The 25,255-nt window shown below is 34.7% G+C and overlaps 1 protein-coding gene across 3 annotated transcripts; it reads left to right on the top strand.

Annotated features, from left to right (window-relative positions):
* Positions 1–67: 67 nt before the first annotated feature.
* Positions 68–24,825, top strand: LOC114268471 (ATP-dependent 6-phosphofructokinase 5, chloroplastic). Of its 3 annotated transcripts, none has more exons than XM_028209654.2 (13): positions 68–698; positions 1,354–1,414; positions 5,924–5,997; positions 6,880–6,991; positions 7,399–7,494; positions 8,625–8,726; positions 8,850–8,924; positions 9,307–9,447; positions 9,613–9,729; positions 10,567–10,671; positions 18,998–19,078; positions 23,396–23,524; positions 24,231–24,825. In XM_028209654.2, exons 1-13 carry the CDS (start codon positions 391–393, stop codon positions 24,399–24,401), a joined length of 1,572 nt encoding a protein of 523 aa, XP_028065455.2. In that variant the 5' UTR covers positions 68–390; the 3' UTR covers positions 24,402–24,825. The 3 variants fall into 3 exon arrangements, with proteins under 3 accessions (XP_028065455.2, XP_082778698.1, XP_028065456.2); XM_082922572.1 differs by lacking the exon at positions 24,231–24,825 and adding an exon at positions 23,600–24,158; XM_028209655.2 differs by lacking the exon at positions 18,998–19,078.
* Positions 24,826–25,255: the final 430 nt, after the last annotated feature.

Here is a 25,255-nt window from a genome sequence, read left to right as displayed (position 1 = left end):
TATAAAAAATTTAATAATTTGTTTAGAGCCCAACATGCCACTAAACCAAATGACCGAAACCCGAGCTAATACGGATCTTGGACGTGGGTGCCATAGCGTTTCCTAAATTTGTTTTGTTCGGCGCCGGCTGCCTTGGGAAAGGGTTGTTTTTTTTTAGTCATGAAAAGCCGCTTTAAAACGTCGTTGAAATTTTTTAAAAACGTTCTCTCACCTGACGATTCTTCGTCTCTCTGGCAGTCTTATTCTTTGTCCCTCTCCTCACTTGCCTCACTCAATCATCTCCATACATACACACACCCCACCTCCTCTTCGCTGCCTTTACGATCACACACACAAACACACCGGTGTTGTTGAATATTAAACAAGTCCAAACGCAATCACGCTCGTTTGATGGACTCGCTCTCGCCGGTGATCGGCCCGAAGTTGGTTGTTCCTCTCCGTTCAGTTCGTCGAATCCTCGGCCCTGATCTCCAGCCGAACCTGAACCGAATTTGCAACAAGAACAAGAAGACTAATGGCATGCATGCGGAGAACACGAAGCCTCGTGCGGCCTCGTCTGCAGCAGCGATCGACTTTAGGGATCGTGATTGGAAGTCCAAGTACGAAGATGACTTCCAGGCTCGATTCAACATTCCTCACCTCACCGACGTTATCGAGGACGCCCTTCCCATTCCCTCCACCTTTTGCCTCCGTATGAGGTATCTGAAATGAAATCTATTTTCGAATTTTCTAACAATGTTTAGCACTGTTCTATGATTTTAAAACCAAATAATTTTTGGAAGATCACTAGTCTTTATCACTTTGCTCTGATTTTTTTAAACTTTTGGCCTTTAATTCCTTCCTACTGATTTGATGTGTGAATTTGAAATTGCTGTCTAATCTTGTTTGCCTTTCTTTTTTAATGGAGATTTTGTGCGACTGACTTTGAATTTTGTCTATCAAACTTTAAAATTTGTCCCCTATGTATTACTCTGTTCTGATTAAGGCCGCGTTTGGGAACAACCTATTTTAGTAATTTTTTTAGTTTTTTTGGTTATGAGATAAAAAAATTAGTATGTTTGGAATGATTTGTTAAGTTTTTACAAAAAGGTGTACAAAAAGAGACAAAAAGAATATTTGACTTTTTGTCATAGATTATAGGTGTTTTGATTTTTTTAATAATTTTTAACTTTTCGGCTAAAACAAATGTCAAACGAGGCCTAAGTCCATATTTTTGCTTCAAAATACTAGGTTCATATGAATAGCATTTTCTAGACAAGTGCAACTTTGCTTGATTGTTCTGTTGTTACTATCAGTAGCTTTATGCATTTGATGAAAGCTCTCTATTCCTATATATGTATATTTCTATTGCAGAACTCCAACTCAAGATTTTGCAGATGGTTACATTAATAACAATGACAGAGTACTTCTGAAGGTATTTTTATTTCTGGTTAATGTTCTCTTGATAACCTTCCTGGAACTTTCACTTCAAATTTTGGTGTAATTCTGTAATTTTAGTTTTATTTTTAAAAATGGGAGGTTCCACCTGCTATTGAACTTGATGTTCTGACACTCAAAAAAATTGTTCAACTTTGTTAGATATATTTGGTGAACCAACATTTGTTTGAACACAACTGTGTTTTTTTCTAGGGTTGATTGATATGGAATGTTTAGTTGCTTCTTGTGGTGACTACATGAATTGAATTTTTTGAGTGTTTTCTGTCTTTATTTCAATATTTTAAGGATAAAAACAATTTTTTTTTTTGAAAATACTCATCATTTTAATATATTTTTAGGATAAAAACAATAACTCTAGCAACATCTTGCTTAAGACTTGGCCAATAATAATGATCTTCAACTATTGCAATCATGTTGTCTCTGCCAAATTGACCTATAATTCTCGAATCACCTTTTCACGTAGAGATGTACTGGGCAAACAAAGACGAGTTTCCTTAAAAAGATACCCATCATGTAAGACTGTAAAGCACGGACACCCCTCCGGAGGCAGCGTATGAGTGTTGGACACGGGCACGTGATAAACAAGTGTTAGACACTCTACCTAACATGTCCCTTTTTTTTTTCTTTTTTTTTTTTTTGAATTTTTATAGCAGACACGCTTATGACACTCTTGGAGACGTTATGGAGAGAGAGAGAGAGAGAGATCCTAACCCATTGAAGATAGAGAGAGACAAAGAGAAAGGGTGAAGAAGAGCCTATTAAAGCCCTAGATCAAGATATGTGCTTCGTTTCTTCGAATTTGTTCTTTGTTCTTCTTTTTTTCTTCTTCTTTCATCGTTTCTTCTGTTCCTCTCTATCTCTGTGTGTTTGTCTCTCTCTGTTTGACTCTCTCTTTCTTTGTGTTTGTTCAACTCTTTCTCTTTCTTTGTGTCTGTTCGACTCTCTTTCTCTCTCTCTCACTCTCTCTCCTTTGTGTGTTTGCCTCTCTTTTTGTTCTATTCGTTTTTTCTCTTCTTTTTTTTCCCCTCCCCCTCAGATGAATTTGTAGTACTTTTTTTTTTTAGTAACAAACATCTTTTTTTTCTCCTTTTTTCTATTTTTTTTGTGTGGATATTCTTGTTTGAAAACATTAACATATATAAAATAAATTATTTTTATTTGTAGAAAAAAATTAATTTGTGAATGATATTTGATATTAAAGTAAAAAAATAAATAAATATAATATATATTTTTAATTTTACATATAATAATAAATAAAATTTATATATTGAGTATGTCCTCAACGTGTCGTGTCTCCTATATTTTGAAAATTTGCATGTCCGCATGTTTGTGTCATGCACTAAATCAGTGTAGATTATGCTAAAATCTTTGCAAGACGTGGTTTTTCTCAAGCGAATCAAAGCCCATAACTCAGATGGACATAGAGTTGAGAGTTAGCACCACACGGCTGTGCTTATCAGTTGCTTGATTTCTTGTTCCAGCTTTATGTTTGATCATGAATGTGTATTCTTGCAAGAAGGAGACCCACTTTCCATATCGATGATTCAACTTCTTTTGGGAGTTCATGTACTTGAGGGCTTCATGATCAAAAAACAACACAAACTCCTTGGATATAAGATACTAATGCCAGTAATGGAGTGCTTGAATCATAACATAGATTTCATTGTCATAAGTAGAGTACTTTTGTCGTGCTTCATTAAGTTTCTCACTAAAATAAGCAATTGGATGGCCTTTCTGACTGAGTATACCTCCAATTTCCACATTTTAGGTGTGTCACAAATCACTTCAAAACACATTAGAGAAGTCCAGAAGGCGTAAAACAAGAGCTTCAGTCATTTTTAAAAAAAAAAATCTCTTCAAATGCTTGAGTTGCTGTGTTGGTCCAAACAAACTCTCCTTTCTTCATGCAATTAGTAATTGGTGCCATTATTGTGCTGAAATTTCAGACAAAGCGCCTATAGAATGTTGCCAATCCATGAAAATTACAAACTTCTTGCAAGGTAGTAGGAATCGGCCACTCTATAATAGCTTTGACTTTGTTAGGATCAACCGCTACACCCTTGGAAGAGATAACAAAGCCCAAAAACACAACGCTTGGACTCATGAAGGAACACCTTTTCGAATTTACATAAAGTTTCTCTTGGCGAAGAACTCTCATAACCTGTTGGAGATGGAAGATGTGTTCCTCTTTGAACTTGCTATAGATTAATATATCATCAAAATAGACAACAAGAAAGTGACTAGTAAAAGGTTTAAATACCTGCCTCATAAAACATATGAAATGTGCTAGGAGCATTGGTAAGACCAAATGGCATAACTCATAGAGACCATCCTTTGTCTTGAAGGTTGATGTAAGGCAGAGCTGAATTTTGAAAACAAAGGTTATTTGACGGCCTAAACATTGAGTAACTTAGGGTTGTTAAATTGAAGGCTAATAGGTAGGAGAATGAATTAGTGTTGACTTGAGGGTGCTTGGATAAGGTTTTGAAGTTGAAAAGTGCACTTTTAGAGGGTTGTGAGTAGTAACCCGTGAATAATCACTAGGGTATGTGTGCAAAGAAGAAGAAAAAGTCTAGGCATCGCACATAGATTCCATAGGCATCACACGATCCATAAAGAAGCTTCAAAAACTTTGAAAACTCTCGAAAATATCAATACTATTAAATTATAAGCATTGCATGGCTTTTTATAGAACTAGTAGACTTTCTAAACCAACTAGAACTCCAAAATAGGAAATTAATGTTTGGTTTTGAGTTTTCAAAATCAATTTTATGAGTTTTCAATGCGTATTTTTGTAGTTTAAATGATTTTTTTTAAATTTTTTAATCAAATTATTTATTTATTTATTAATTTTTAGATCCACTTAGGCCTCGTTTGGCAAGAGGCTATTTTAGCCAATTAGCCAAAAAGTTACTAAATTAGCCAAAAAGCCAACAACCCATACCAAAAAGTCAAAGATTCTCTTTTCTCTCTACTTTTTGCACATCTTTTCGTAATTAGCCAAAAAGTCATCCCAAACATACAAGTTTTTTTTACCTACCTTTTTAGCCAAATAGCCAAAAAGTTACTAAATTAGCATGTTCCCAAACGAGGCCTTAATCTTAAATTTACTTAAAAAGTAAAAAAATTATACGAAAATCTTTAAAAAAATTCATTGAATACAACAAAATACGAAAATGTATAGAATTTTTGTATTTTTTGTATTTGATGAATTTTTAAAAGTTTTTTTTTTCCACAAATATTATACTTTTTAAGTGTATTTAAATTAGGTATATCTAAAAAATAAAAAAATAAAAATTGTGTAAGATATTAAAAAAATTCACTAAAAACAAAAATGGAAAACAAAAAACTCAATTTTTTGAAAGGTGGATTCAATTTTCTGGAACCAAACATGTAATCTAAGACCAATAAGAAACAAAACAAAGACTAATTAAATAACTTGATTCACAAGAGGACCTATGGACGATTCACACAATCCATATTTGGAAATTCTGCAAATTTCCAAAATAACCCGAACCTTAAAACTACCCCAGCAACTTTATTAACTTTAACATAAATAAGACAATTTTAAGACTAGAAACATAATTATAGAAGGTTCCAATTGATCCCAATTGAGTTCGGCTCCAAACCAAGCAATTTCCAAAAATGAATGCTTCCTTAATTTTGGTTTTCCTTGCTCCACCTATTGTGAACTACATCATTCTTCCATGGTTAGAAAAAACTCGACCTCAGAGTTTTGAAGTGTTGAAGTATAACCCACAAGCTTTGAAATTACATCCATGACTTCATATTAAAATGTTCAAGTTGCCGTCACATTTTCTTCTTGGAGATTGCAACAAAAATAATAAGAGATTGATTTTTTCAATCATGCCACTAGTTTTTTTTGTTTTTTTATTTTTTATTTTTCTGGAATAACAAAGTCAATTGGCATAGAAAAGAACACATCTTTGAATTCGTCCAAATAAGTTTTCATAAAGCTTTCTTTGATATTCCCGGCAACAACCTCGATTATTTTCTTTTTAGCCTCTTTATAGCACACGATCATTTTTTGATTCACTATTGGCCACTTCATTGATTATGATTGGAGCAAATTCACTAGATGACTTTGTAGGCACTACATCGGAGACCTCGGAGTGCAATGGACCAGCAATAGTCTTCTAATATGCTAAATATAAATTGTTTGTTCTACGATTTTGGTATTCATATTTTATAAGATGAACATAGCTGAAGAAAGTTAATCTTTTATTTGCCACAAAGTCACATGAGACCCATTTAGGAGTTAATTGTTTTCCTAATTTGACCCTTACCGGTTATTTTATCTCCTTTACTCTTGATCTCTATTCATACCAGATATAGAGTTGCTCAGAGACATGATTAAATCAGAGACTGATGCATTAATGTTATGCAAGGAGTTAATGTCTTTTACTCAGATGTTACTCTTCTTGTTGTCGTATTATTTGCCTTAAGTATTTTATTTATATTTCAGGTTATAAACTATTCCTCTCCTACATCTGCTGGTGCTGAGTGCATTGATCCTGATTGTACTTGGGTGGAACAATGGTAAATGTCATATATGAATTGACAAAACATTCATTTGCTAATAATACTAGGAAACCTTTGACTTGATGTTGCGTAATGCTTTCAAATAAAATATATCGCTAATATTTCCGGTACCTAATGATCAATGATGGGGGAGCATGAGAAACTGTGAGATTTGGGAATTGTATGCTCTCTCTCTCCCCCCTACCCAATTTGGTACTAATTTAGTTATTTTTACCAGCAAGAACAAAACATCGCTGATATGAAAAACAATAAATGTATATTGGAATCATTGTTGTCAAATCGCAAATCGAATTGTGAATCGTTTTGCTAAAATAGTGAATCGTATCGAATCATGAATCATAAAATTCATTTTATTTAATATAATATATAATTATATACCAATGTATATATAAAAATTCACTCAGTGTGTTTAAAATGATGTAAATATCAATATAACTAAATTTTATATATGTATACATACATTACATCATGTATATTAATATAACTAATTGATCTCTTCTATATATCTTGCTAGTTTAGCGAAAATGATGTTGTTTCAGGCATTATGTAAGTAAAAACAAAAATAAAATTGAATCGTGGTGAACGTAATGAATCATATGAATCGTAACGAATCGTAGTGAGTTGCAAATTAAATCGCACAATTCACTCAATTTCCGATTCAACAGCACGATTTGAATCGTTTTTGTTGAAAATCGTATCGAATCATATGAATCAAATCATGAATCGTATGATTCTAACAACCATGATTGGAATATTCAAGTAGTTATATTTTATCTGCTGCCACATTTTTATGTTATTTCATGTATGTTCTTGTATATGTTTGACATAATATTGGATTTATGTAATAGACACAATATAATTGTGCTGATAACTTTCTAGGGTTCACCGTGCCGGTCCTCGGGAGAAAATATACTTTAAACCGGAAAATGTAAAAGCAGCAATTGTGACCTGTGGTGGACTCTGCCCTGGTCTTAATGATGTCATCAGACAGGTAGTTATTCTATGAAAATGTCTCTCTTTGCTTAAAATTTGTATCCACATCAAACATGTGTTTTCTTTTAATGAGGTCATTGTAACTATGGCAGCATCACGATTGGAGAAAAAAAGAAGGGAAAAAAAGATGGAAAAAAGTGTGTTTATCTTTCACAGATGTATTGCTTGTTAGGTCTTTTTGTAGGATTTAGGTCTCCCATGATGCACTTTTGCATTTAGAAGAAAAAACATAAACCCTACACTTTCATTGCAGTTAAAAAGTTGTGTGTGTCCAACACAAACAGAAGTGTAATAGATGATTTGCAGATCTAAAGGGCACCTTTATGAACTAAATCATTATTGGAGGAATTGCATCTCTTTACTTGCAGACTTCATCCTTCCATTTTTGTTTGGTAATGGCTGCAGATTGTTATCACCCTTGAAATATATGGTGTGAAAAAGATTGTGGGGATTCCTTTTGGTTATCGCGGATTTTCAGACAAAGACTTGAGTGAAATGCCAGTGAGTTTTTATTTCTATCCTTGGAACTGCTTTCCTGAAATTTAATCAGAATAATTGTTGTTATACATCTAAAATACTCTGTTATGACATTTCTTCTAAACATATAATTGATTATCATGGTATCTTCTCGATATATTTTAGTCCTCACGCTAGCCCTTCTTTTCCCTCATGACTTGAGAAATGAATTGGTGTTGCTTAAACTGTTATGGTTTGAAAGGACCCTTCACCACAATGTTGCCTCAGTAGCCAATTAGTAGCTACACTGTTATATGGTCTTTTTGGTAGGAAGATATATTACTATGTTGCCTCGATTATTTATTGTGGTTCTTTGAATCAAGGTCAGGTTTGTCTGCCAACTGATTGTGGCTATGGTTCATGCAAAGCCCTTAGGACTGCAACTTTGGGTGGGTTACACTTGTGAAACTTGAAGATGTTTTGGGCTTGGTTTTTTTATTTTTTATTTTTTTTATTTTTTGTAAAAAATAAAAATAAAAATTGTTTGACAGGACTTGGGCTGAATTTTCTCGTCCCAAATTAATTTTGGTCTAGGCCTGCACAAAGGCATCAAGCAACCTGAGCCAACCTGAGCGTGAATTCAAACATATATATAATATAATATATATGTATATACTGGCGTGTAACTTGTGCTATGCACGGGGTTAAACAATGATTGGTAAATTTATTTTTAAATTAATTAAAAACAATATAACAAAGCAACAATAAATAGATTGGCTCCTGTTGATGCAAGGGTTGGGAGCTAGTTGTGAGATAATATTGAACTTTTGATGGATTTTAGGGTTTGTTTGGGGAGTGCCTTTTTTAGTGACTTTATGGTTTTTTGGCTAAACTATGAGGTGAAAAAATTGAGGTGTTTGGTAATGACTTTTTGGTTTTTTACGAAAAAATGTGCAAAAAGTAGAGAGAATGAGAAGAAATCTTTGACTTTTTATACGGCTTTTTGGCTATTTTAACTACTTGCCAAATGGAGAATCTGCAAAGCAACCCATTGGGATAAGACTTGCTGATTCTGGTTATACTAATGTTTAACTTTTAAAATATAAATGCCTATTCTTTTTGTGAATATGTTTTGGAAATTTAATTGTATGTTTAAATTTGTCATTGATTATCAGCTATCCAGGAAAGTGGTACAAAATGTCCATCTTTCTGGTGGAAGCTTGTTAGGAGTCTCACGTGGAGGACCCAGTGTTAGCGACATCGTGGATAGTATGGAGGTGTTATATTGATCACTTTTGGCTGGCATATCATTCCCTATTTTTCCCTAGGGTTTCTATAGAAACCGGAAATGGTGTTATGAATGATGTGTTCTTATACATGTATGTGCCAATTGATGTCAGGAAAGAGGAATTAACATGCTTTTTGTGTTGGGTGGAAATGGAACCCATGCGGGTGCCAATGCAATACACAATGAGGTTGGTAAGCCTGTAGCTTTTACTCTGTATGTTATATTCTCTAATCGGCTTTAATGTCATTCTAAAAAAAATCGTACTTTGTAAACTAGGCTTCCATTAATTTATCACGTCTCAATTTAAACTTTGTGTTGTTTATATGTTTCAAAACATTTCGGGTGGAATGTGCATTCGAACAAACCTACAACTTCTCTGGTTCTGTATTAGTTTGTGTTTTCATCTTATTGCACTCGTGCTAAAACTTCTACATATGTTTCAGTGAGGATCTTTTGATGTTTTACATTCTTTTTTGAGTCACCCTTGATTTGTGAATGCTTTACATACTCACTTCTAGTGGTTTTTGTTTCATTTAAAGAAGTCTAATTATGCACTCTTTGGTGTTTAGTGCCGTAAAAGACGACTGAGGGTGGCTGTTGTTGGTGTGCCAAAAACCATAGACAATGATATTTTGCTGATGGATAAAACTTTTGGTTTTGACACTGCTGTTGAAGAAGCACAACGTGCAATAAATTCTGCTTACATTGAGGTACAAGTTGCTTAAAATTCTACTGCTCTGCCTTGTTCTTTGTGCACTTCTACGTCATGCATTAATTTACTTCTCTCTTTGTGAGTTATGTGCTTTCAGTACCCTTTCCCAATGACGATATCTCAATATCTGATTCCCCCCCCCCCCCCCCAAATCTTCTAACAGGCACATAGCGCTTATCATGGTATTGGAATTGTCAAGTTGATGGGCCGTAGTAGTGGATTTATAGCCATGCAAGCCTCCCTTGCTAGTGGACAAATTGATATATGTTTGATACCAGAGGTACTTTGACAGAATATTCATTGAATTCTATGAAGCATGGATATGGATACAGATACGATATGATACGATGAGGATTTGGAGATACGATAAAATCTAAATAAATAAGATATCATGGATGTGGATACGCTAGGATATGTTGAATTATTATTTATTATTATTTTTGTAGTATTTGAGATCAAAGAATAGTGAGAAGAATATAATTAGATATTTATTTATTTCATCAAAGAATAGTGATTTATTTATTCATTTTTCAGTGGATCCTATAAACATTTCATTTCAATATTAAGTCTAAATTGTGTATATTGCCCTTGTTCTTTTTCCTTTCAAACTTAGAAGTCTTATATGCAAAAGTATCTTATGCATGCTTACTTATTTAATTTTTGAAATTTGATTGTAGCATCATTATATATGTACTTACTTTTTAAAAGTGTGGATGTAGATACAGGATACATTAGTTTGATAAAATCTAAGAAAGTATGGTGCTACTTTAATCTCACTATTCTTGTATTTGTTCTAACAATTATGCTCTGGTATTATGTAACAATTATTATTTATTTATTTATTTTTTTGATAAATAATCATACTTTATTAAGGTATTATGTAACAATTATTACAATCCCAATTTCGTAATATTTTGGATACATGACCTAGAGTGTTCAATATGTATCTGATATTTCTCAAAATTAACATCAAGTATTGTATACGTTTAGGAAGTATCAAATATCTGATACAGGTACGATATAGACATGATTACCTATTAGAAGTATGCATGCTTCATAGGTTGAATTTTGTTTATGTGAGCCTAGTTATTGACTCAGTCTATATTTGCACTCTAAGGTTTCTTTTAATTTACATGGACCCCATGGCGTCCTGAGGCATCTGAAGTACCTACTTGAGACAAAGGGATCGGCTGTAGTCTGTGTAGCAGAGGGTGCTGGGCAGGTGAGTTACATTGTGTTCTCACATATAGGCTTATAGGTAAAATGTATTCAAATAAATGATCCATAATTCCATATGCATCCATTGCTTTCACCATTTATTGAAATAGTTTAAGGAAACGCATGAGAAAAATTCATGTATGTGATATTAAATTCAGGAAGACCAATATGTGGTTATAACAAATTTTGTAACTTAATCACTGCAGAATTGCTGATTTTATGACTTTAATAGCTGAATTGATGTCCTGTTTTTCCAGTTTTAGATCCTTTGACTGGATTATAGACCATGTTTTTGCACCCACACCTGCTTCCTCTGTTCTTCCCATTTGAAATGATTATACATGTTGATAACATGTTGCTTTTGTTATTTACCTTTGGCATATGTTGTTTTCACCAGTTCTGATGTTGTATAGCTTCTTGTCAATATTGCCTTATCTTTTCTTTGTCTTTTTTATTTTATATATTTTGAAATATATAATAATTTGTACAAAAGACAAGTTATATAGGGATAGAAACATGCAAACCACCATCACCTTTTCCACTGGATGGATGCCCTAGTGTTTGGAATGCTGCATCTATCATTTTACCACATTGCACATTGTTTCCTAGCAAGGATCAGTGCTGTTTGTACTTTAAGTGTGTCCAAGCTGTGTTGTGTTGTGCAACACTTTTTGTCCTGACCCTATCCCGCCTCAACCAAAATAGAGTGGTGACCGGCTAGTAGTCCTTGACTACCAGAGGCCTAACTAAACAAAAAAATAATTAGACTGGTAATAATTGGGGCAAAATTAGCAGAAGTATTATATTCGTTTAGTTTTTTTTTTTTTGGATGAATCTATAAAATAAAACAGAGAGGAAATACAATATATACAAGTCATATGCCCCAGGCCCTAACACACTAAACAACAAAACATGAAGGGATGAAAATATTACCTAACAACTAGGCAACTAGCAACACAACCTGCGCATCCCGCAGAGACAAGGAAACCAACTGGATACATAAACAAAGACCAACCTAGAATAGCAAAGACCAATGCTTAACAAAAGCTTTTCGAGGGCCACACAACTATAATAATGGGGGCCTTGAACAGATACAAAGCCTGGACGACATGAGAAAGATAGACAAGATAAGAAGTATAGTCTCTTACACACCCCGTAAGAGTAGGTAAGGCTCAAACAACCTAATACATAACATTATAACTGATATATAACCAACAAAGTGAGCACTGTGCAGCGCTTAGAGCAGCTCTCACACAGCATCTCCACTACCATTGACAAAGATCCAACTTATGCTTTTCTCACAAAGTTAGACCAATCTGCCATGAACAACAATTGAGTTGAGGAAAATAACCAATATTCATTTAGTTATGGATCCATACAGAGCAAGTGCATAGGTAATGAAATGAAACATTCAAGTTCTCATTATATTTCTCAAAACATCTCAAGAGAGTACATAGCTTACAAACGGTACGAAACATTACAAGATAGTCTATTCCTTTCCAAACTAATGAAAGGTACAAAACATTACAAGATAGTCTATTCCTTTCCAAACTAATATTTATAAGACTTTACAAACTCTTTTAAAACATAACTTGGACTATATTACATATGTACAAAGCTCATGCAAAACAAGGTCTTCTTCAAACTTGCTCTTCATCACCTAGATACATATAGGGGGAGAGGGGTGAGCCATATAGTATTATAGCAAAGTAGTAAGATGAATGATTACCAACAAGTTTTACAAAATAGTAAACGTTCATATTCATAATTCAAGCAAGTTCAAATCATATCTTTCCAAGTGTATTACATTTTCAAAACATAATAATTTACACCCATCAGAGCAAGACAAGAGTCAAGAGAAGGGAATATCCGGCCTCGGTACCAATTAGACGAGACCATCGGCAGGTCGGAAGGGAGATCTCAATCATACCACTTCTAGGACGTTTACAGTCCTCTAGGAGCTAGGACCAATGGGAGGATGTCATCTTTATACATTGGTACATAACATAGGATATTCATTCATATCAAAGCATTTCAATGTAAACTGAAACATAGTAAAATTTGACTTCCAAAATAAGAGTTTGAACATAACTTTGAAATAATACTACTCACCAATGACTCTTAGGAATGGGATGATTCGAAAAGATTATAACCTACACAAGTACAAAGAACAACATTCGTTGAAATACTATTCTGGCTAGTTCAAATCCTAAGTTATTGAGAATAAACTCATGTGTTCTTCCTAACATAAGTCTTCCTTCCTAGTTATAAGTTTTAAGGTGAAAATCAAAGTCTTTCCTAACTTTTAATCCAAGTTCTAAGCATTCAATTTGAGGTTCGGTGAGTCAAAAAAAAAAAAAAAAAAAAAAAAGAATTTGGCCAAACCATTCAGTGCTGCACGTGTGGATTTGTGCATCCCTGAACCTTGGTTCTGGGCCCGTGCCACATGTGCGGCAGGGTCCTATGCTGCACATGCGGATTGGTGCAGAATTCCCCACCTGCTTCTGCTGCATACTTCAACCTTTTCTCAAAACTAATTTTCACCATTTCAGGGTATGAAGACATGAAATTTCTTAATACAAATGACTTAAACATATGAAACTCTTGAATTTCAATTGCCAAAACTTTAGATTTAATCTCTCAAAAACATAAATTTTCCATCAATACATCCCCTTACCATAGTTTCCTTTATTTTCTTTCATGCTTTCTTCTAAATTCATGCCCTGCATGAGTTCTTCCAATTATGAAAGTTATGGCATGAAATATAGGTTGAATCTTACCTTTAGGTTAGCTATAAGTGTTGTTGGAGTCAAGAATTAGGTTGTCGTCTTCTTCCTCTCATTTCTTTGTTGCTTCTCTCTATTCTCTCCTCTCTTGTTGCTTCTCTATTCTAGCAGATTTTCTCTCTCAAAAACTATATTTTTCTTCTTTTATTATAATAGGGAGACACTTTATCCCTCCAAAGTAGGAGGTGTACTAGGTTTAGGGAGGTATGTGTGTTTTTCCTATGTGTATGCTTCACCAAATCCTAATCCTCTCAATTAGTTTAGTTAAATCAAACTTCGTTTTAATTAATCAAGGTCAACTTCTGTTCTTCAATAACTTAATTATTGCTAATCCTGGTTAGGGTTTTACACAAGCCATGAAATCATCTAGCACATTAGTTCAAATTTTTTAAGCACCTTGGTTAGGAATTTAGGATATACACCTTGCTTGTTTCCACTTTTCAAAAAACACTTTTCAGAAAATTCTACTTTCTTATTTTCCGTATTTTTTTGTTTTTACTGAATTTTTTTAATATTTTAAGCAATTTTTTGACTTTTTAGACACACCTAACATAAATACACCTAAAAAGTAAAAAAATTGTAAAAAAAATCTTTTAAAAATTCACTAATACCAAAAATACAAAAAAAAAATACAAGAATTCAGTACATTTTTTGTATTTTTATGTATATATTAATTTTTTAAAATATTTTTCACATTTTTTTTTACTTTTTAGATACATCTAAGTAAGGTGCATCTAAAAAAGTAAAAAAAAAATGTTTAAAATTTAAAAAATATTCACTAAAAACAAAAAAACACGAAAACCAAAAAAGTCAGTTTTCAAAAAACTTAATCCAGAAAACTCAAACCAAACACACTGTATATTTGTTCCTTAAGTTTACAAAAAAGCTATCCCATATCTCTAAACATCAAGGAAGCACATAGTAGTGAAACTCCCATGTCCCAACCTTCTACACTTCAAATTTCTAACTATAACATGAATTTCTAAATTCCAATATAACATTTAATAGCAAGACTATCAAATGCATAATGCAAGGCAATTAAACAAGAACAAATTTATGCTCATGTCATGAAAGAATGTCTTGGATGTTACATTTTTCCTTCTTGATTTCCCCCCATCAATGTTCTTTTTATGTGCCTGTAACTTTCTTACTGTCAAATTTGTACACATCATCTGTCCCAAAATTCTTCTCTTAAAATTTACATGAGAAGTTGTTCATACATTTTCTAGTATTATCTAAAGATTTGGTTTTTCTTTTACGGAATTCTTACCACATCTTGGCCTCATTTGAATTTCCATTGTGTTTTGCATATCTTATATTTCTAGAAAATTGATTATCTTACCTTGTGACTCTAATGTTATATGTGGAAATTTTCATTTATTTTTCTTTGTTTCATCTATTCTTTCCTTCTTTGCTTCCCTTTTTTTTCCTTTTGTGTGCGTGTGGGCATCTGTTTGATGGGATTGAAACCAAGATGATGTTACCAGCATCATTTAAAACATTTCTTCATTAAATGTTCAAAATTTTGTACAAAATATAAAATTTTTGCAGGATAGATGTTTATATGTTGAAGTTTTTAGTCATTTCCATTATGATATTTAGACCATTAGAAGGACAATTCAATTCCCTTTTTAAATTTTTCCATGTACAAGCTTCCATTCACGATCTTATATTTTCCTCACAAGAACATAGTAACATAACATATTTAAATGTATGAAGCTCTTCCCTCATGCTTGCATTGCACGTAATCTCTTGAAGAAAAATTATGTAATTATTTTTGGCATGTAAGACTGTAAAAATTTATGTATTATTGATTGATGTTTTTTGATCTCTATTACAATGATTCATGATTCCTATATATAGAAGAGGGTGAGTGTGTAGTAGGTAAGGAGTAGGTGAAATGGAGGTGGTAGTGGTGTAGTGGGTTAGGTTTAGTGGAGTAGGTGAGGTGGTAGTGGTGTAGTGGGTTAGGTTTAGTGGAGTAGGTTTAAGTGGGTGAAGTAGGTGGAGAGTAGGTGGATTTTAACAGCCCCCCGCAAACTCAAGGGGGATAGTAACTAACCAACTTGAGTTTGGAGAGAGTAACAAAACAAGAAAATACATAAAAATAAAAGAGGATAAGAGACACTGTATGGTCGTGTCAGACCATTGGTGAAGACACTGGATGGTGGTGTCATAACGTTGTAGAGGACACTGTATGGGGGTGTCATAACCATGTAGAGGACACTGTATGGTGGTGTCATAACGGTGTAGAGGACACTGGATGGCGGTGTCAGACCGACGTAGAAGACAGTTTATGGGGTCATGTCGGACCGTTGTAGCAGACAATGTTGTGATAGTTGTGGTGACAGTTTACGGAGTCTTGCTGGACCCTTGTAGAAACTAACCGGAATCAATGTCGGGACAGTTTACAGAGTCTTGTCGGACCCATGAAGGAGCTAACCGGAATCAATGTCGGGACAGTTTACAGAGTCTTGTCGGACCCATGAAGGAGCTAACCGGAATCAATGTCGGGACAGTTTACAGAGTCTTGTCGGACCCTTAAAAAGTCGCACCCTCAAAAGGTGTGCCCAATCTTTCAAAAGGCGTGCCCAATCCATAAAAAGGCGTGCCAGATATGATGGCGAGGCACGTGAGTGCCTTGGCTGGCGCGCCCGTTTGTCGTCTGGCGTCAAGTGGCGCGCGATACGCGTGGCTGCCTCTTCGTCAGGGTCTTTATAAACTGAGGCGGAGGCTGTGCTTGAGGCAGAAGCGAAGACAAAAAACCTGGGAAAAAACTTCTGAAAAACTCTTCATTTTCTAAGAGAGATATTCGTTTTCTGAGAGATTGCCTCTAAGAGCTGCAAATCTTGAAACACTCTGTAACCAACCCTTCCGAACATTATCAGTCTGAAATTGCTATTTCGCTGAAACACTCAGCAACCCAAAAAACATGGCCTCTTCTTCTCGTTCAGCTACCCAGAATATGGCCTCTTCATCCCGTGGTCTACTCACTCTCTTTCCCGACCTCAACGAGTCAACAAGAGAGATAACTGGTGCGGTGGCCCGTGAACCTCAACAAAACACCTCTGGTTTTGCTCCGTTGAACTTTCCGATGCGGTCGGTGGAGCAAAAAATGGCGGTGCAAACTGATATTGAGGCCAATCAGTATACTTTGAAGTCATGTGTGGAAACCATGACTGCGGTCACAAACTTGTCGCACCGGCTGCAGAGCAGGACAAATGAGGTGCAGCAGTTAAATGCCCAACTGGCTCTGCTCCAGCGCATGTATAAGGATGCGCGAGCAGAGATAAGTGTGCTAAAGGCGGAAAACAAGGAGCTGAAGCGGAAGGCCACCGTGATGTTCCGATTTGGAGATACGCCATATGCTGCAGTGGAGGAGTATGGGGGAGTGAACGTGCTCGGCGGCGTAGGAAACACGGAGGCAGCACCGGCAAGGGCCGCCCAGGACGGAGGCAAGAAGAAGAGACCAGCGGCTGAGTAGAGAAGAAAAATCCTACTGTGGGTGTGGTAGTTTTGTTTTTGTTTGTGTGGGTTTTTTTTTTTTTTTTGATGTAAAAGTGTGATCGGGGTTGATCCCCTGATATGAATAAAATGACAAGGTTGTGGAATGTTGTTGGTGTTATTTTGTGGTGTTGTTTTGTTTAATAAGAAAAATAAAATAAAAGAAAATAATGGATAAAGAAAATAGAGAAAAATATTTGTGGATGGGTGATAAGAAAAACAGCAGTGTGATTTTTTTTTTTTTTTGTGGAATATAAAATAAATAATAATAAGAGAATGGAAAACGGGTGATGCTTACTAACAAGGGATAGGGAAAATATATTATAATAAAATATATATACATATATATATATATATATTAAAATAAAAGAAAATGGTGAAAGAACGTGGATGAAATAAATTAAGAGAAAGGAGAGATATGATTAAAGTGGGTTTGAAAGTGGGAAAAGATGAGAGAGAGGGAGATAGAGTGGGTGCATGATGATGATGTTGGGTCCATGGAGAGAGAGAGAGAGGGATGTCCAAGAAGCTTGTGCTTTTGACAGTTACACATTACCCAAGCTGTATGTGTAGATGCATGTTACTGTCTTACACTTCTGCAGGCTTGGTATTCTTTGTGGGGCACTTGCAACACGTGACATTGAAAATTGTATTCGAAAATGATGACATCTCCAACATGAAACGTCTTGGAAGCAGCCCAGGCCTTGTAATCAATATTCCCAATGATGGTTCAACCAGCGGAGTCCCCAACCTTGTACACTGTTGCCATTAAAACCTTCAAGCCAGCAAACATGGCTACCAACAACAGAGCCACAGCTCTACACCCCACACCCAAATCCATGGCTAAGAGAGAGAGAGCAAATCGGGAAAAAAACAGCAGTGACGAGCAGAAAAGCAGCGCCAGAAACGCCAACGACGACGACGAGTAAGAGTACAACCACGGATATGTGAGAGGCGAGGTGAACGGCGATAGAGGCTAGACGATGATGCGGGTGCCGCCGCCGACATAGCAGAGGAGGGGTGTAAGAAAATGTTGAAGAAGTCAAGGTATGTGTAGAAAATAAGCGGAATAGGTTGAGGTCCGGCGGGCGGCCAAGGCGAGGTTGCCGCCCGCCGGTGAAGCGAGAAATACTAAGGTCTTAACCTTGCTCTGATACCATGTAAAAATTTATGTATTATTGATTGATGTTTTTTGATCTCTATTACAATGATTCATGATTCCTATATATAGAAGAGGGTGAGTGTGTAGTAGGTAAGGAGTAGGTGAAATGGAGGTGGTAGTGGTATAGTGGGTTAGGTTTAGTGGAGTAGGTGAGGTGGTAGTGGTGTAGTGGGTTAGGTTTAGTGGAGTAGGTTTAAGTGGGTGAAGTAGGTGGAGAGTAGGTGGATTTTAACAAAGACCTACAAATACAATTAGTAAAATGATAGGGTATGCATATTATGTGATTAATAAGCTAGGGTGGATGGGCATGCAGGTCTCTCTCTCTCTCTCTCTTTTCGTTTGCCATTTGCTAATAAAATAAATTTTCAGAAGAGTGTTGGCTTTATATTAGCTCAATCTGGTTTCTTCTATTTATTTTTGTCAACTCAGAAATTTTAAAGATTTATGTTTCTTTTATTATATTTTTTTTAAATACTTAATTTTTTGATGCTTGAAACATGATGCATTTGTAGGTATTGTGATGTGGAATGTGTGCACATAAAGATTTTGTATCTATTGTTTTATTTTTTTATTTTTAAGTCATAAAGAATTGAGTTTTTACGCTGTGGCAATTTGTGCTTAGGGTTGTGACCCTCTTCTTTTTCTCTCTTCTTCTCACTTCTCTGTCTTTCTATTGCATCCTACATCATATTGTTAATTTTTGTTTGATTGTTTGTTTTTTGTGTTTGTTTTTTGTTTTGTGAAAGCTTAAGAGTCAGTTTTTAATATTCTGAAATGTAAATTTGATGTTATATCATTATCATGAATTTTATTCAACATAGAAAACTAACTATTGGTTTTGCGCTTCATGTTATTTTTTTAAAAATTTTTTTATGCAGAATTTTATCCAGAAAACCAATGCCAAAGATGCATCCGGAAATATTGTTTTTGGAGATTTTGGTGTACATTTACAACAAGAGGTTTGTGGTTGCATCTTCACACAGCTTTTGATATTTATGGATGGTGCTTGCAGTAACTACCTATTTATTAGTGTAATCTTGTTAAGATCCCACATCGGTTAACAAAGGCCTTGGCATGTGCATATAAGCCTCTTGGGCACCCTCCCCTTGCAGGCCAAGTTTCAAGGGCGAGTTCTACCCAAGTGGTTTGTATCATTTGGTATCAATGTTAGCCACCAGTTCGAGTATGGGATTGGATGCAGCTATGCAACTATAGGATTGGTTGGGTGCAAATGAGATTGGACGGATAGGATCGGTTGAATGCAACTTTGCGGTTTGCATCACAGAGGGGGTGACCTATAGGCCAGATTAGGTACCCACTGAGGTGTTGAATATTGATAGGTGAGTGAAGCCACTGGAAGGGAAATGGCTCATTAGGTCAATGTTGATAGAGTGGGCCGTTGTGGACCTTGCAAGTCGGTTTTCAAGGGTGAGTTTTACCCAAGTGGTTCGTATAATTTTTGTTATGTACCTTGTAATACAAAAATAAAAATAGAAAGGAGAGAAAATACCCGCTTTGATAGGGGAAGACCTCCAATTGGTTCGCTTCAAAGAGAACTTGACTTCTTGTTCTTCACAATTGAAGTATGATAATATCCATCATCCTTTAATTAATAGACATTATTTATATACAAGGAAACTACAACCAACTAAACCCATTATAACTACCTTATCCCACTAGTCTACTACCCCATGACCCGTGGTCTTAGTTGCAGGAATCGCGCAACTAGGTGGCGATTCTAAGTAAGAATCGCGATTCCGCGATTCCGCAAAAGAAACGTGTAAGAATCGCGTTTCTGTGGAGAGAGAAACGCGATTCAGTCCAAGATGTGATCGTAAAGGAGAGAGAGAGAGAGAGAGAAACCCTAACCTGATCGATCGTCTTCGTCTCTGAGGGCTTCTATCTTCGTCACTCTCTCGATCGTCTTCGTCTCTGCTTCTCTCCCTCTTCATCTCTGTTCGTCGTTCTCTGCTTCGTCTCTGTTCTCTTCACTCTCTCTCTTCGTCGTTCTCTTCACTCTCTCTCTTCGTCTCCATGTTACTATGTTTGATCATATATATTATACATATAACATATAATATATATAATTTATCATATATATAATATATACATATTATATTATATATTATATAATATATATAATTTATCATATATTATATATGTAATAAAATATTCAATTATTATTTCTTAAAATATGATATATAATAATAATTTTTGTAAATTATTATTTCTTAACTTTTTAACATATAATAAATAAAATAAATCATCCAATTATTTAAAAGAAATCTAATTAAACCATATATAATAAAAAAATTATAAAATAAATTATCTAATTTTTCTTTTTATTTATTTTAACATAATTTATTATTTCTTATTTATTATAATTTTTTATTTATAATATATAAGCGCTCCTAATTTACGACTCCTCTAAGTGGTCACGTTCCCCCGCTCCCGCTCCCGCCCCCGCTCCCGCTCCCGCTCCCGCTTCGTGCAACTAAGCCCATGGTCCCCTACCACTAATTAATATCTGATAAACAATAAAACAAAATACATAATATTTATTTTAATAAAATGGCATACATAATAGATCTTCGATTGGTGATTTGATTTGATGACCGGCTGGGGCATTGTCATCACTGTCACTATTAGAATCTGCAGCATGCCTTGCATGCGAGTGATGTAAGTTTTAGCTAATGTTTGCATCTGTAGATGCGGCATCTGTAGATGCAAACACTACGTGTTACCTTTATGCCTTCATCAAGAAGTATAAGCACAACTGTGAGTTGAGTATTGATCAGTGTACTTTGATGATTTGTAGATGTGAAATAGTCTGGTGACACGCATTCATGCACGCGTGCATTCATGCACGCGTGCACTGCACCTTTAGTTTTCTTGCATGTTAGTCTTACATTTTGACATTGTATATATATATCAAATAATTACTATGTAAATGCACATGATCATTCTGCTAGCAACCATCACCATCACTACACTAGCCCTCCGCCACCACTACATTACAACTACCATCACCACCACCACCAACACCACCACTCCATCTCCACTACAACCCTCCATCATCACCACGACCACTCACTTCCATCGCCATCACGATTGGCGCAATATAATAAACTTCATTTTGTAGAGATATAAACACAGTTGTTAGAATGGTATGATTCATGATTTGATATGTATGATTCGATATGAGTTTCAACAAAAATAATTTGAATTGTATTATTAAATCAAAAATTGAGTGAATCATGCGATTCAATTTATGATTTGCTACGATTCATTGTGATTCAGTATGATTAACTATGATTGAGTTCTATTTTGTTTTTGTTTACATAATGAATGAAGTGACACCATTTTTGCCAAACTATCAAGATGTATAGAAGTGATTAATTAGTTATATTGATATACTTGATTTTATATGTACATACATATATACAGTTTGGCTATATTGATTTTTACTGCATTTTAAACTCTATTCGTGTATTTTATTTTATTATTATTATTATCTTTTTGACAATCGATATGAGAGTTATTATAAATATAAGAAATATTACTTCAAATCACTGCCCAATCCCAACAATCACTAATTGCTACATACAGCTCCCATAATGGGAAAGAAATAAACATTACCACAAAGGGTATCAAACTCCTCCATAGGAGTTGAACCTAAAATCTCACACCACAAAGTGGTGCTACACAAGCACTAGGCCATAGGGCATGGTTGCCTATTTGTGTATTTTTATGTATGTATATATATATATATATATATCATATTAAATATAATGAATCTTATAATTCAAGATTCAATTTGCAATTTGACAACAATGGATACAAAAAACTTGTTTTAGCTTAGCACTTAAATTTTTATCAAGCAATTTTGTAGGATAAATTACACTTTTTACCCCTATAGTTCGATCCTAAATTTCCCTATTGTTTCAAGTTGAACAACTCAATCCCTACATTTTTTGTCCAGTTTTAATTTGGTTCTTTCATCTAAATTTTTCTTGATGGTTTTTACACGTACACCTCAGGAGACTGACTAGTGTTCCAAAATGGTTAATTTTATCGTTGAACTTGAACAAAAGGACCAAATCGTTTAATTTGAAACAGTGGGAACCAAAATGAAATTTGAGTCAAATTATAGGGGTTAAAAGTGTAATTTATCCATTTTTTAATTTAAAAAAAAATGGCATTTAGTTTTTAGTAATTAATTTTCAGTTTTTTCAAACATCACTTTACACTCTCAAGTGTCTTGTAATTTGTTGTGGCCAGGATTGAGGCATTTGCAATTAGCATTTGACTGCACAATCTTCATTTTTTTGCTCCAATATGCTTCAAATTGTTATGAATGTGTGGGACTTTGTTATTGTACTTGAAAAAGCTCGAAGTGGCCAAAATTTACCTAGACCACCTGAAATGATGAGTTTCTATGGTTGTTTCCAATATGGATTGTATAAGTTTTCAAGAGTCATATAGCTTTGTTCAGTCATATCTTTTGTAGTTGTCTTGTGGTCTTTGCCTGCTTTATTGTATGATCTTTTGCAATTCAAGCTATGTTAATGTTTCTGTCTTTTTTGACATGAGATTGACTAAAAATTTCAAAAAGTATTATCAAATTGTTTATACATTTCTAGAAGAAAGTCATGCACATCCATGTGTTCTTCGGTGAGTTTTGCTTCAACATAGGCCATTCATGGGAACTATAACTCTGACAATTACTTGATGTGGCAAGGATGTTGTGATGTTCACTTATCAAGATGGGCCTTCTGTTGAGCAAGTTATGCACTTGTTTTTGCTTCCTCTATGGTGATTGTAAAATTAATTTTTATTTTTACATATAATTTTTTTTGTTAAAATTTAGTTGTTGCCTGCAATTCATAATAATTTCATGGTCTAGTTTATGTACACCTCTTAATACTGATGTTGAAGTACCAGTATCAGTAGTAAATGAATTTGGGATTTCTAACTGGAAGTTCTAAATAAAATGTGGAACCAAGTACACTTAGATCATGTGCTGGGTGTATCACTTTGACTACCATCTTTTGCCTGATCAAACAAACGTTCTACAAGTGCTAGTGTTTTAAGTTCCTATTTCTACTTGCATGATGTTAAAGCAGCCCTTGAAGTTCATTTCACTCTCTGAACTTTTTTGTCTTTCTTTTTTTTTTTTTTTTTTTTATGGGAGTCTCTCTTGAGTACTTCTTTATGTCATCTTGCTTTCAGTCTACGTATTGTGATGCTGATATTATGTACTTATTTTCTGTCAGACAAAGAAATACTTTAATGAGATTGGTATTACAGCTGATGTGAAGTACATTGATCCGACATACATGATCCGAGCATGCCGTGCAAATGCATCAGATGGAATTCTTTGTACTGTACTGGGTCAAAATGCGGTGAGTCTCTCACACTCACATTTTCATGTCATGTTTAGTAAATAAATAAATTAATAAATGCATCTCATTTTGTAGACTATTCTATAATATGGTGCATTACACTGGTAAGGATTCAGAATTCTGAATCCCTTATAGGAGAAAGACCTGAGTAAAAAATTAATCTAATTGGCTGGTAAAAAGCTACTGCTTCCTGAATCCCCCCTTCCCAGAGATTGGGCACCTTGTCCAGCTTGACACCCAAACTTAACCTGGAGATTTTTATTTTTTGTCAATCGGTAGGAGATAATGTACACAGTGGTGGTGGTGGTGGTGGTGGATTGGCGGCGACAGTGGTGGTGGTGGAGGTGGATTGGTTGTAGAAGTGGTTACCCATGTAAATGGGTTTAAACGGGTACACATGTCCAACACATGTAAATTGAATTTTATGTAGATTCGCAATGATCAATCCATTTGAGCCCATATATAGATTTGGACGGGTTTAAATAGGTTTTAAATAAGTATAATTGGGCTGGTTCATGGATTTGGATTGAGCTTGCCACCTCTACTCTGTAGATTCTTTTTTTTTTTTTCTATTCTTTTTTTTCAGTACATGTATATTTAGAATAAATGCTTAATAAAAAATAGAAATTAATCAGAATTAATTGGGTACAGATGTACACGAATGTGCTAAGTGATATTTACACTGAGTGATGTTTGGTCTTGACAGGTTCATGGTGCATTTGCTGGATATAGTGGCATCACTGTTGGGATATGCAACACACACTATGTATATCTTCCCATTCCTGAAGTCATTTCTTACCCCAGGGCTGTCGACCCTAATAGCCGCATGTGGCATCGTTGCTTGACGTCAACCGGCCAACCAGACTTCTTGGATTGAGGAAGCATTCTAATTTATATACATTACAGGAGATTTGAGAAACCTAAGCTTTATAAATGGGAAGATTAGAAAACAGACATCCAGCCAGCTGCACAAGGTTTTTGGTTGCCAGTCCACAGCATCATGTTGAAGAAATAATACAAGGATGGCATTTCTTCCATTTTATTTTATTTTATTTTTTTGGGTGTATAGCATTGCACTGCCAGTTCTCAGATAAACAAGTAAGAATAAAAATTCCATAGGAACCACCCCAACCATTTTGTAATTGTTTCCTTATTGTCTTCTGTAAAACATGTTTCCGAAAAAAAATGTTTTGGAAGGGGAAGAGACAGGAGAGGAATGGAAGAGGCTGCCGGCAAAATTGCAAATATAACTATAATATTTTTTTATTTTTTATATATGTATGTATGTTGCAATTATTTTAGATTCCTACCATTTTTACAATTCTTTCTTTTTCTTTCCATTTTTTCTGCAAATTTTTTTTAATCGTTTATTTATTTATTTTTTTGGTGGGGGGGGGGGGGGGGGGGGGGTGGGGGTGGGGGTGGGGGGGAGTTGGCTAGAGTACAGAGAAAGAAAGTCCTTAAACTTTAAACTCCGGTATTGACTTTGACTGACCTTTTTATTGGAAAGGTCTTAAGAAAAGTTTGTAGGCCTTGCTTCAGACGGCTATGCTTTTTTAGTAATTTTTAATTTTTTGATTAAAATATGATGTAAAAAAAAATTAATATGTTTTGAATGATTTTTTAGTTTTTTAAGAAAAGATGTGCAAAAAGTAAAGAGAAAAAAAACTTTGACTTTATAGTATAGATCGTTGGTTTTTTTTGATTTTTAGTGATTTTTTTACTTTTAAG

The sequence above is a fragment of the Camellia sinensis genome, chromosome 4, assembly GCF_055761805.1.
Source record: "Camellia sinensis isolate YWXY chromosome 4, ASM5576180v1, whole genome shotgun sequence".
Lineage (NCBI taxonomy): Eukaryota > Viridiplantae > Streptophyta > Magnoliopsida > Ericales > Theaceae > Camellia > Camellia sinensis.
Note: the sequence above shows the minus strand (reverse complement) of the source record. Positions and strands in the feature narration are given on the sequence as shown.